This window comes from Plecotus auritus (assembly GCF_963455305.1).
Source record: "Plecotus auritus genome assembly, chromosome: 2".
Lineage (NCBI taxonomy): Eukaryota > Metazoa > Chordata > Mammalia > Chiroptera > Vespertilionidae > Plecotus > Plecotus auritus.
This window is the reverse complement of record NC_137771.1, coordinates 187,910,713-187,923,380: the sequence shown is the minus strand read 5'-3', so window position 1 is coordinate 187,923,380 and position 12,668 is coordinate 187,910,713. Positions and strand designations below refer to the sequence as shown.

Here is a 12,668-nt window from a genome sequence, read left to right as displayed (position 1 = left end):
AAAAAGCCAGACACAAAAGACCTGTAGTATATGATTCCATTGATATGAACATTTCAGGAAAAACTAATGTAAAGAAATAGAAAGCAAACCTGGTTGTCTGGGGCTGAGGGTGGGAGTGAGGATTTACTGTAAAAGGATATAAAGGAGCTCTTTGAGTTGATGGAAATTTTGTAGTTATGGTTGCATAATTCTATAAATTTACTAAAATTCATGGAATTGGCACTTAAAATTTTATGGTTGGTTAAGTATGCCTCAATAATGCTGTTAAAAACATTGGTAAGGGCTTGAAGCCCATAAGAGCAGCTTCTTCAAGTTATTAGAACCTCTTTGATCTAAACATGACACTGAAATTTCACATGTTTATGGTAATGGGGGCAAGTGTCAATATTAAGAAATGCATTGTGTGTATGATCTGCATTCTGGAATTGTGGGTATGTTACAAAGGCAAGGAAGGAGTTGTAATTTTGCTCTCTGAAAATAAAATCAAGCCCAATAAATGGGCAAAAACTGGAAAAGGAAAGTATACATTGACTGTTTCATTTCAATATGTTCTTGGATAAGGAACATATTAATAGTCTTTTCCAGTTGTCTTGAAGAAACCCACACTTTTGTTGATAAGGCTTCCTTGTACTGAGTGTATGTGAATGGAGGGGAGTATGGACTTGGGAAAGATGGAACACAGGTTCACCATCACCAGGATTGGAAAACATACCCCAAACAAATGTTTTGCATTTTATAAATAGAGTTTATTTTTAGGGTAGTTTTAGGTTTACAGAAAAATTGAGCAGCAAGTACAGAGAGTTCCCATATTCTCCCCACACCCATAGAGGCAGCTTCACCCACTATGAACATCCCATACCACATGGTACATTTATTATAATTGATGAATCTACTTTGACGCATCATTGTCACCTAAAGTCCATAGTTTACATTAGGGTTCATACTTGGTGTTGTACATTCCATAGGTTTTGACAAATGTATGATGACATGTAGCTACCATTGTAGTATTATAGAGAATATTTTTACTGCCCTAAAAATCTTCCATGTTCCACCTATTCATTCATCCCTTTCCCCAATCCCTGGTAGCCATTGTCCTTTTACTATCTTCATCGTTTTGTCCCTTTCAGAATGCCATATATGGGAATCATATAGTATGTAGCCTTTTTAGATTGGATCCTTCCACTTAGTAATATGCATTTAAACTTTCTTCAGGTCTTTTCTTGGCTTGATAGCTCATTTCCTTTTAGTGATGAATAACATTTCATTGTCTGGATGTACCACAGTTTATTCATCCTTTCACCTATTGAAGGACATCATGGTTGCTTCTAAGTTTGGGCAATTATGATAAAGCTGCTGTGAACATCTATGTACAGGTGTTTGTTTGTTTGTTTGAATCTAAGTTTTCTATTTATTTGGGTGAATATGAAGGAGCACAGCTGTTGGCTTGTATACACAAGTATCTTTTTGATGAAGGACAATATGTTACCATTATTGCAGAAAACATATATAGGTTTAGTAGGGAAGGGTGCTCAGTAAACTTATAAGATTTAGTTTTAACATATATGCAAATAAGACACACAAGCTTAACTCAGAGGATAGGCTATAAAAGTATGTACCATTACATGGATTTTGATTTTTTTTCAACTCCAGCCATCAGAATTTTTAAAGTTAAAATTTTATAAACTTAAAACATATAAAAGTAGTATTACATGTCAACTTTGAAAAGTAAAAAGGAAAGGCCTTACCTATTCCTCTTCCCTAGATGTAATTATTAACCATTTGCATATCTTCTCTGACATTTTGTGTGTGTGTGTATATATATATATATGCATATATATATATATATGTATATATATATATATGTATATTAATTTCAGAGAGGAAGAGAGAGAGAGAGAGAAACATCAATGATGATAGAGAATCATTGATCCCCTGCTTCCTGCACACACCAGAGATCGAGCCTACAACCTGGACATGTACCCCAACTGGGAATCAAACCATGACTTCCTGGTTCATAGGTCAACGCTCAACACTGAGCCACGCTGGCCTGGCCTCTCTGGCATTTTAATGCAGAAACAAAGGCATGTGTATTGTATACTTAATATAATCAGGGCTCACACTATATACACTGCTATGCCTCTTTCTCCTTTACTTACTCTGTCTCTCACAACCTTTCACATCAGCCCATAAGTTTTCACCTCATTTTATTTATTTTTATTTTTTATTATTTTTTAAAAATATATTTTATTGATTTTTTACAGAGAGGAAGGGAAAGGGATAGAGAGTTAGAAACATTAATAAGAGAGAAACATCAATCAGCTGCCTCCTGCACACCTCCTACTGGGGATGTGCCTGCAACCAAGGTACATGCCCTTGACCGGACTCGAACCTGGGACCCCTCAGTCCGCAGGCCGACGCTCTATCCACTGAGCCAAATGGGCCAGGCCAGTTTTCACCTCATTTTAAAATGTTCAGCAATAGCCACGTGAGGGCAAAAAGGAGATCAAGGTTTCATTCTAAGCTTGAATAACAAATCAGAAATTGTTAAGAGTAGACTTATTTATTTATTTATTTATTTATTTATTTATTTATTTATTTATTTATTGTTTATTTTCCCTGCTAGAATTGCAACTCCATGAGGGCAGGGACTTGTGTTTATTTTGCTTAATGCTTTATTTCCACCATCTAAAATGCTGATAACCATAACACCTAATACTTACTGAATGTTTATTTTGTGCATTTTATACATTTTCTCTCATTAAATGCACAAAAGAATTTTATGAAGTGGATATTATTAGTATCCCCATTTTACAGATTAGGAGACAGGCAGAGAGAGGTTGGAATACTTGCCCCAAACCACACACTGTTAAAGGTGCGCCCATATTTTAAGCTTAAGCAGTCTGATTGGACCCATGCTTTTTAAAAAACATATATTTTATTGATTTCAGAGATGAAGGGAGAGGGAGAGAGAGATAGGAACATCAATGATGAGAGAGAATCATTGATTGGCTGCCTCCTGCACACCCCACACTGGGGATTGAGCCCACAACCCCGGGCATGTGCCCTTGACTGGAATCAAACGTGGGATCCTTCAGTCCACAAGCCAGTGCTCTATCCACTGAGCCAAACCAGCTAGGGCTGGACCCATGCTTTTAACCACTAGGCTACACTGTTAGCTAAAGGTTACAAGATCAAAAAGAGACATTCCTGGATCCAATGAAGAAAAGTCCATGTCACCTGCAGATTCTGAACTTATGCCTAGATGCAGAAACAGGACACAGCTTTGGGTTGTTTTCCTTGTAGAAGGAGTGAGTGGTTTTCTGTGTGTAAACGTGAGTGCATGTGAGATAGCTATATTATAATAGGTGTGTGTGTGTGTGTGTACTGGCAAAGAGTGCAGCTGGACTTCTGTGGTTTTTATCTGCCCAGCACACCTTCTTTTCTTCTTTTAGTAGTAGCTTCCCCTTTGCTTTAAAGATTCTTCTTCACCCCCTCCAACCAGCTCAAGCTGTTCCTCCTGCCTATGTGGTCCTGTCAATCAGAGCATTTCTCTGGGATTCTTGTAACTCGAGTAAAACAGAGAAGCCCTTTCTTCCTTATCCTGCATAAGTGTATTTGGATTGGCACTTCAACTTAGAATTGCATGAAGACAGCCAAGCATTTTTCATGATTGACTAAACCCATGTTATGGAATAAAATTAGGTGCAATTCACAATAGAATTAAGTTAAGCAAAACTTGTATTATGCATTACACTACAATAATTATGCTGGCTTTAATAGCCAATTATCTCCTCATTAAAGCATTAGGAGAAACACTTAAGTATTATTTGTCTTCTGGTCCAGGAGGAATTCCTTCCCTTGCACTAAACTCTGCTGGTCTTCTGTGAGTTCGACAGTGTGCTTGTGTTTCATGAGTCTATGCTAGGGTAGGCTACTTCCTGTCATCAGAGCACTTTGTACTTGTAAAGGGCTGAAATATGTGCCCTCCACCCCCCACCGCCCCGCCAAGATATAAGGTCTTAATCTCTGGAACCTATAAGTATTACTTTATTTGGAAAAAGGGTCTCTGCACATGTGATTAAGTTAAGACTCTTGAGATGGGGACATTACCCAGGTTTATCCAGGTGGGCCCTAAATGGCATTGTATGTATCTTTACAAGAGGGAAGCAGAGGGCGATTTTACACAGAAGACAAGGTGATGTGAGGACAGAGCAGAGAGAGATTTCAAGATGCTGGCCTTGAAGATGGGAGTCATGTGGCCACATGCCAAGAAAGGCTGGCAGCTATAAGAAGCTGGAAGAGACAAGGAAAGGATCCTCCACTAGAATCTCTGGAGGAAATGCAGCTTTGCCAACATCTGTTTTCAGTCTGGTGATACTGATTTCAGACTTCTGGGCTCCAGAACTGAATGGCATTAATTTCTATTGTTTTAAGTCAAGTTTGTGGTCTTTTGTTATGGCAGCCACAGGAAACTAGTATAGTACTATTTCCTGATACTTCCTGTTTACCTCAAATTCACTTGAATTCAGAATCTCTATCAGTAGTAATTATGAAGGTGGCTTTCATTTCCTCCAAAAATGTTTTTGTAATACATCGGCTATCTGCTCTGTATATGGACTCACATGGTAGTGCAAGTCTTTCCTTCTCTCTTACCTTCTCTCTTTCCCATTCTCTTATTCAAGTGTTCTTTATTCAGGCTATATGTTTTATTTTAGTCTATTTCTGTGTTGTCTCCCTTCTGGGACATATCAGGAGAGTCTTATTCTCATCCTTCTGGTAAAAAAAATAACAATTGTTGGGGCCAAACCTATATGTATTTTCCCAATAAGAGGAAATGTGAACATTCCTCATGGTTGCAAAGGCTTGGTAGTTACTGTTTTGTCATTTTATGCTCAATATTATATAAAGTAGACTTTTCTTCTTTGGGTATCCTAAAACAGTTTTATATACTCAGAAATATCAAAAGAAAATTCAGAAAACTTTACTTGATATGAATATTTTATTTCGTGAGAAATGAACCAACTGTGAACAGGGAACCTTAGAACAGAGAAACTTCAAATGGAAGGTGGTTAGAACTCGCTTTTAGTAGATAAAGCCTGGTTTATAGAGCATGAACAGTAAGCACATTGTTTTATCTTGTGATTGGTTACTAGAAACATAATTCTTTTCTTCACTGAAACTCACTTTTTTTTGTATCTGATTAGCTAGGAGGCTGTAAGGACATGCAGAAAGCGTAAGTTGTGTGTAAGGTCAGAGTCAGCATTTCAGGGAAATTAGGGCAGTTTAAGTTTCAGTTATATGGCTATGAGTTTTGCTCTAGTGGTATATTCAAACAGTGGCCTCTATTTTGTTTTCTATTTAACAGAAATAAATATGGGCACCTAAGATCAAAGGACCTAGGGTTACATCTCAGCCCTTACACTTCTTTATTGTGAGATTTTTTTGGTAAACTGCTTACTAACCTCTGGAAGCCTTGGAATTACTCATCCATAAAGTGGAGATAGCAATAAGGTTGTTGTAAGGATTAAACAGTTATGATATGCAAAGCACTTAGAACAGTGTGTGACACATAGCAAGTGCTTGACAAATTCTGCTCTTAAAATCATTATCATTATCATCATCAAGATCATCTTCACCAAGATCATCGTCATCATCTAATGTGAGGACAGTGCTGTCTCATCTGTGTTTCTACCAGAGCAGGGACAATGTTCATCTTTTAACCTTCCCATCTCTATAACCTGGCTCTCCTGCTGTAAGTGGCAGACCCTAGGCAGTACATACTTTTCTATTCACACTTGACAATGAGGAATTAATAAAAGGTTTTTAGTTTGAGGTGGGTCTCATTTATATGAGTCATTATTGTCTGTCAGAGGCAATAATTTGGTTGAATTACTTGAAATAATATTTGAATTTCCCAGTTTCATTTTGTAGTATACAGGTTCTGACAAATTTTTCATATATATATATATATATATATATATATATATATATATACACACACACACACACACACATATGCCAAAGTTTCATCCACCTTTGAAATTGAGGAATGACTATGATTTTGTTATTTTCTTCCCTCCTTCTTTCTTTCCTTTGTTCTTTCCTTCCTTTCTCTCTCTCCCCCCGCCTCTCTCTCTCTCTCTTTCTCTCATATATATATATACACACACTGAACTCCTATTGAGTTTATATATATATATATATATATATATATATATATATATATACTGAACTCCTATTGAGTACCAGTTGCTGTGTTAACTCCTGGGGGTATCATAGTGAATGAGTTCTTCCCCATGCAGTTTCCAATCTAGTAAAAACAGACTAAAAAATAAACTAATAAAATAATAGTGAATTGAGACAGGTACTATTAAGGCCACAAACAAGATTCTGAGATGGAGATAGAGAGCAGCAAGGTTGCATGGGGGCAGGATGGGTGCTGGCATGGCCAGGGAAGGCTTTTTGAAGAGTGGACATTCAGGAGAAATTGGTAAGATATGAATGAGTCCCACATAAGAAGAACTACAGAAAGAACATTTTAAGTAGAGGTGGTACCATATGTTTGTGTGTTATAAAAAGGCAAAAAATACCAGTGTGTCAAGAGCGAAGTGGGCAAGGGAAAGAGCTGTATGAGATGATTTTGTAGAAATGAGCAGGTGCTAGATCATGCAGGAAATGACTGGGAAGGAGTTTATATTTCATCCTAAATATGGTGGGAAGCCTTTAAAAATTTTTAAGCAGTAGAGTTTTAGAAGGATTACTCTTACGACTATAAGAGGACTGAGGAGGGAGATGGGCATTGATGGAGGGAGGAGGGAAATGAGAGAGGTCAGTTGGAACACTGCACCAGTTCAGGCAAAGATAATATTGTGGGAACTGGTCCCAGCAGTTCACCAGAGAGATTAGTCATATATTTTGAAGGAAAATTAAAAATGCATGTTGATTGATTGGATCTTGGGTCTGAGGAAAGGAAAAGGAGGGATCAGGAAATACGTCAATAGTTTAAAGTAATAATACAAGAAATGCAAGTCATGACATCAGTCATGAATTTTTTTGTTAGCAAATAATTTTTTTACCCAGGATGTTTGCATGTAGGGTTAGTATATGTAGCTATAATATCATGTAGCTATTTGTGTTTCCTAATCAATTTGATTTTGCTCTAATATCAAAGTTGATTTATTGCTTAAATAACTCTGCCTTGATTAGTGCCATTAATAACCATTAACGTAAATAGAAGTGTTTTAACTTTTTTATGTTTTTTTAAATAAGTCTTTATTGTTCAGATTATTACAATTGTTCCTCTTTTTCCCCCCCATAGCTCCCCTCCACCCGGTTCCCACCCCACCCTCTGCCCTTACCGCCCCCCCACACTGTCCTCATCCATAGGTGTACGATTTTTGTCCAGTCTCTTCCTGCACCCCCACACCTCTTTCCCCCCCGACCCGAGAATTGTTAGTCCACTCCCTTTCTATGCTACTGATTCTATTATATTCACCAGTTTATTCTGTTCATCAGAATTTTTATTCATTTGTTGATAGATATGTATTTGTTGTTCATAATTTTTATCTTTATCTTTTTCTTCTTCTTCCTCTTCTTAAAGAATACCTTTCAGCATTTCATGTAATACTGGTTTGGTGGTGATGAACTCCTTTAGCTTTTTCTTGTCTGTGAAGCTCTTTATCTGACCTTCAATTCTGAATGATAGCTTTGCTGGGTAGAGTAATCTTGGTTGTAGGTTCTTGCTATTCATCACTTTGAATATTTCTTGCCATTCCCATCTGGCCTGCATAGTTTCTGTTGAGAAATCAGCTGACAATCGTATGGGTGCTCCCTTGTAGGTAACTAACTGTTTTTCTCTTGCTGCTTTTAATATTCTCTCTTTGTCTTTTGCTCTTGGTATTTTAATTATGATGTGTCTTGGTGTGGTCCTCTTTGGATTCCTTTTGTTTGGAGTTCTGTGCGCTTCCTGGACTTGTAAGTCTATTTCTTTCACAGATTGGGGAAGTTTTTGGTCATTATTTCTTCAAATAGGTTTTCAGTATGTTGCTCTCTCTCTTCTTCTGGCACCCCCATAATTTGTTGGTATGCTTGAAGTTGTCCCAGAGGGTTCTTACACTATCTTCATATTTTTGGATTCTTTTTTCTTTTTGCTTTTCCGGTAGGGTGGTTTTTGCTTCTTTGTATTTCAAATCTTTGACTTGATTTTTGTGATCCTCTAGTCTGCTGTTGGATCTCTGTATATTGTTTTTTATTTCAGTCAGTGTATGCTTAATTTCTAGTTGGTCCTTTTTCATATCCTCGAGGTTCTCACTAAATTTATTGGCCTTTTCTAGAAAATTCTTGAAAAACCTTATAACCGTGGTTTTGAACTCTATATCCAGTAGTTTGCTTTCCTCCATTTCTTTCATTTGTGGCCTGTTTCTTTGTCTCTGCATTTTGGCTGCTTCCCTGAGTTGACAGAGTGGCTTTGTGTGCTAGGTGTCCTATAAGGCCCAGTGGCTCAGCCTCCCCAGTTACCTGAGGTGGACACTCTTGTGCACCCCTTTGTGGGCTGTGTGCACAGTCTTATTGTAGCTAAGCCTTGATTGTTGTTGGTATCACTGGGAGGAATTGACCTCCAAGCCAACTGGCTGTGAGGATCAGCTGTGTCTATGCTGGGAGAACTTCTGTGCTGGAGACACCCTTATGAGGCAAGATTTGTTTCAGTGGGGCTTCAGTGCTCACTGAATCTGCCCCCTGAGTGTGTCCCTTATGGATCTGAGCAGTTGTGATCTGGATGGTCCCACTCTGATCCCTGGGTACACTGGCTCTTGGATCTCCAGGCAGGTGCTAATTTAGCCTCTGCCTGAGGCCATCCAGCAGGAGCTACGGAGAGATCTGCAGATTCCTCTTCTTTGTTTGGGTTTTGGAGGTGCCCAGATGAGGCCCAGCTGTGAAGCAATGCAAGCTGCTGTGGGGCCTTGGGACTTCTTTTGGATATTCTGGGTCTCACTGACTCAGCTGCAGTTTGTTAGGTAAGTTTATATTTCAAAGGACTGGGCCATTCATATGCAAAAGCCTCTGTGCACAGCTGGGTTGGGGCGGAGTCTCAGGGCAGAGCAAACAGCAATGGCTTCCCGTCAGCCCTACCCTAAGAGGCCCAGGTCTCAGTGTCCCTTGGTAATCGCTGCAAGCACCTCTGAGAGAAAGCCGCCCTTGAGTTCCGCCCACTGCCAGACAGTCCAGTTTCTCCCCGTATGAGTCTGGGTCCCCAGAGTCTCTCCCGGAACTGGAGTTCAGAGCAGTCAGGACCTTTTGTCTCCCTCCCACTTGAAAAAGCCAGCCGCATACTCAGTTGCCAGCCCTCTCCACTTGCGCGCGCCTCCATACCTCTGCCTTTACGTCTACAGCTCCTCTGAGTTTGGGTGTGCTTTTCTCTTTCCTTCTAGTTGTAGAATTTCCACTCAGCCAGCCTTCCTGTGGTTCTGGATGATGTCCGTTTTGTCTTTTAGTTGTAGTTTTGAAGTTGTTGTGCGAGGCAGCAGTTCAGGAGTTTACCTATGCCGCCATCTTGGTTTCTAAAAAAATGTTTTAACTTTTGATTAAGACAATTAAACTTTGCTAAATCAGACTGATTGCAAATTTGACTTAAATAGTTTGAGTTATGGAACATTTTTAATGGAATCAGTTTTATTTCTTTGAAATCATAGAGTATCTCAAACTAAACTAAGAAAATACTGCCAAGCCCTAGCCAGTTTGGCTCAGTGGATAGAGCATTGGCCCAAGGACTGAAGGGTCCCAAGTTTGTTTTTGGTCAAGGGCACATGCCCAGGTTGCGTGCTCGATCCCCAGTAGGGGATGTGCAGGTGGTAGCCGATCAATTATTCTCTCTCATCATTGATGTTTTTATCTCTCCTCCCTTTATCTCTGAAAACAATAAAAATATTTTTTAAAAGGGTCCTGGGTTCAGTTCCAATCAAGGGCACGTACCTGGGCTGCATGCTCGATCCCCATCTGGTCAGGCACGTTTGTAAGGCAATCAATCGATGTGTCTCTCTCACATCAATATATTTCTCCCTCTGTCTCTCCCCCTCCATTCCACTCTCTCTAAATAGCAATGGAAAAAATATCCTCAAGTGAGGATTAACAACAACAAAAAAAGAAAGAGAAAATACTGCCAAGTAGAGGTCCCATAGGATGTACTTTAATGGTTGATAAAATGGTTTTAATTAGCATATCAAGTATTGATAATTTAACTAGTAGCTTGGTGCATGAATTCATGCACATTGAAAGGAAATTAATTAGGAGAAATATTTTAATATCGCTATTCACCCTTTCTCTATAATAGAAGTGTCAACCAAATTCATGATTGACAATGACAGATTGAAATACACGCATGTGACTGGTGCCAGTGAGAGATTTATATGTATCATGCATGAGCAAGTCAACTTAGCCTTTTATAGATATAGAACAACCTTGCTTAATTAGACCTGCTTTCTGATTTACCTAAACTTTTTCCAGCCCAGAGAAGCACCCCAACTTCTCTTTCAGGTAATTGTCAGCAACACAGCAGAAAATATCAACATGAAGCAGACTATTATTGTAGATCAGACAGGGAGAACAAAGGGTAAAATATTTAACTGCAGCAGTGTTTGACTATATTCTGCGCAGTGAGAAAACCTGAAGTCATTTTCAAAGTCCACCATTTCTTACTTTTTTTCAGTCAAGTCAAGTTTCTAAACTTTCTAAATCTCTATTTTCTGGCTAATGAAAAGAAAATAGGATTCCACTGAGTCTCCTGTCTACCTACTCCAGGACTTCTGTGAGGACCAAATGAGATGAGGCATGGGAAAATGCTTCACAGACATTTGGTTACAGTGTAAAGCAGTGGTCACAAACCGGTGGTTCACAAACCACTGGTGGCCTGTGAGGTCTGAAAGTTTGGCGACCGCTGGAAGTGTTTCTACCTGGCTAAAGTGTTCCTGGGCTGAAGAAACTGCAAGGAGGCTAGTCATTGCTAAGGAGAGGAAGCCGGGCATTACTATGTGACATAATTACCTGGATGAGGGAAGGACATTTAGCATATTAGCCTTTTATATATATAGATGTTTTCATAATTGTTGAAATTTTTATTCTCTGGTACATTAAGCACATCCATTTCAGTTTTATTTACACTATTTCCTTGACAATATCCTTTTTAAAAAAGATAATAAAGATATTATTTTTAGTTCCAAGTACTCCAGTTTCTTACTATTGAGTACAAGTAACAGACTTCACATTTTTATAATATCTCAGTCAATATTTAAATATGTTCAAAGTATCCAGCACTAAATAAGTCTGTTTAAGAAGTGAAGTTGAGCAGAACTGCAAAGTGTCTGTTTGCTTATTGTTCTGTGCTATCTTTAGCAGACATTTCCTGTTTAGCATCCATCCGTGAAACTGGGACAGCCTAACTTATCTGGCACATAGGCCATTCTCAGTTCCTGACAGGTATCTAGATAAACTATGAAACAATATTTGTATTCCCTTTATGACCTTTAACTGAAATGATATTTCATTCTCTGTGTGAACATTGCATTGTTAGGGATCAACCCTTAAATTAGCTCCTTTCATTTCCTGACCATGAAAAATTAGAAACTTTTTTATGTAGATAAGAAATTTCTCTTTGTAGCTTTTCCTCATTAATTTCAGTTTGATTTATGGAACTACATAGGAAAGTCTATTGCCCTTCTTCACAAGAGAATGTGTGCAGGTGCATCTATACCACATCTAGATCGACATCTACCTCTACCTCCACATGGGCAACACAATCTATGTCTATGTCCATGTCCGTGTCCATGTCCGTGTCCGTGTCCGTGTCCGTGTCCGTGTCCTTGTCCATGTCCATGTCCATGTCCATGTCCATGTCCATGTCCATGTCCATGTCTATGTCTATGTCTATGTCTATGTCTTTGTCTTTGTCTATATATCTACTCTAGAGGCCCGGTGCATGAATTCGTGCATGGGTGGGGTCCTTCTGAGTGGCCTGCAGTGATTGGGCCAAAACCTGCAGTCCAACGCCGCCTGCAGCTCCTACCTGCTGCTCCCGCTCATCCCAGCCCCACTGTGCCTGCCACGGGCTCGCACCCAATCAGTCCTGATCAGGAGAGGCTCGCGCTGCCACGAGCTCTGAGCCCTGCCTCTGGTGCCCTCTCAAGGGGAATGGCCTGTGGGATAGGGCTGAAACTGGCTCTCTGACATCCCTGAGGGGTCCCGGATTGTGAGAGGGTGCAGACCAGACTGAGGGACCCCACCCATGCACGATTGGGCTGGGGAGGGACCACCAGGAGGGCTCCAGGGCGTGTCTGGCCCATCTCGCTCAGTCCTGATCAGCTGGATCCCAACAGCAAGCTAACCTACTGGTTGGAGCATCTGCCCCCTGGTGGTCAGTGCATGTCATAGCGAGCAGTTGAGTAGCCTTAGCATATCATTAGCATATTATGCTTTGATTGGTTGTTCTGCAGTTCAGTCTACTTGCATATTACTCATTTATTATATAGCATATCTATATTCCAGAGTCCTCTGGGAACTCCTGTAGTCCAAGTTCAACATCTCTACTTCCTCCAGTGCTTCCTCAGCTTAAATAGTTTTGGACCCCTTTTCTGAAGACATGGTAATTTGTCTATCTTCTCTGTTTGGCATTAACTTAA

At 39.6% G+C, this 12,668-nt stretch overlaps 1 protein-coding gene across 1 annotated transcript in view; it reads right to left on the bottom strand.

Annotated features, from left to right (window-relative positions):
* LOC308241300 (ribosomal L1 domain-containing protein 1-like) overlaps nt 1-11,878 on the bottom strand; it is a gene marked incomplete at both ends in the record, with an annotated part of 130,911 nt that extends 119,033 nt beyond the window's left edge. Inside the window, 2 exon segments of the mRNA XM_080654706.1 lie at nt 6,247-6,310; nt 11,744-11,878. Coding sequence (XP_080510832.1) covers nt 6,247-6,310; nt 11,744-11,878 — 199 coding nt within the window.
* Between the last annotated feature and the right edge of the window lie 790 nt (nt 11,879-12,668).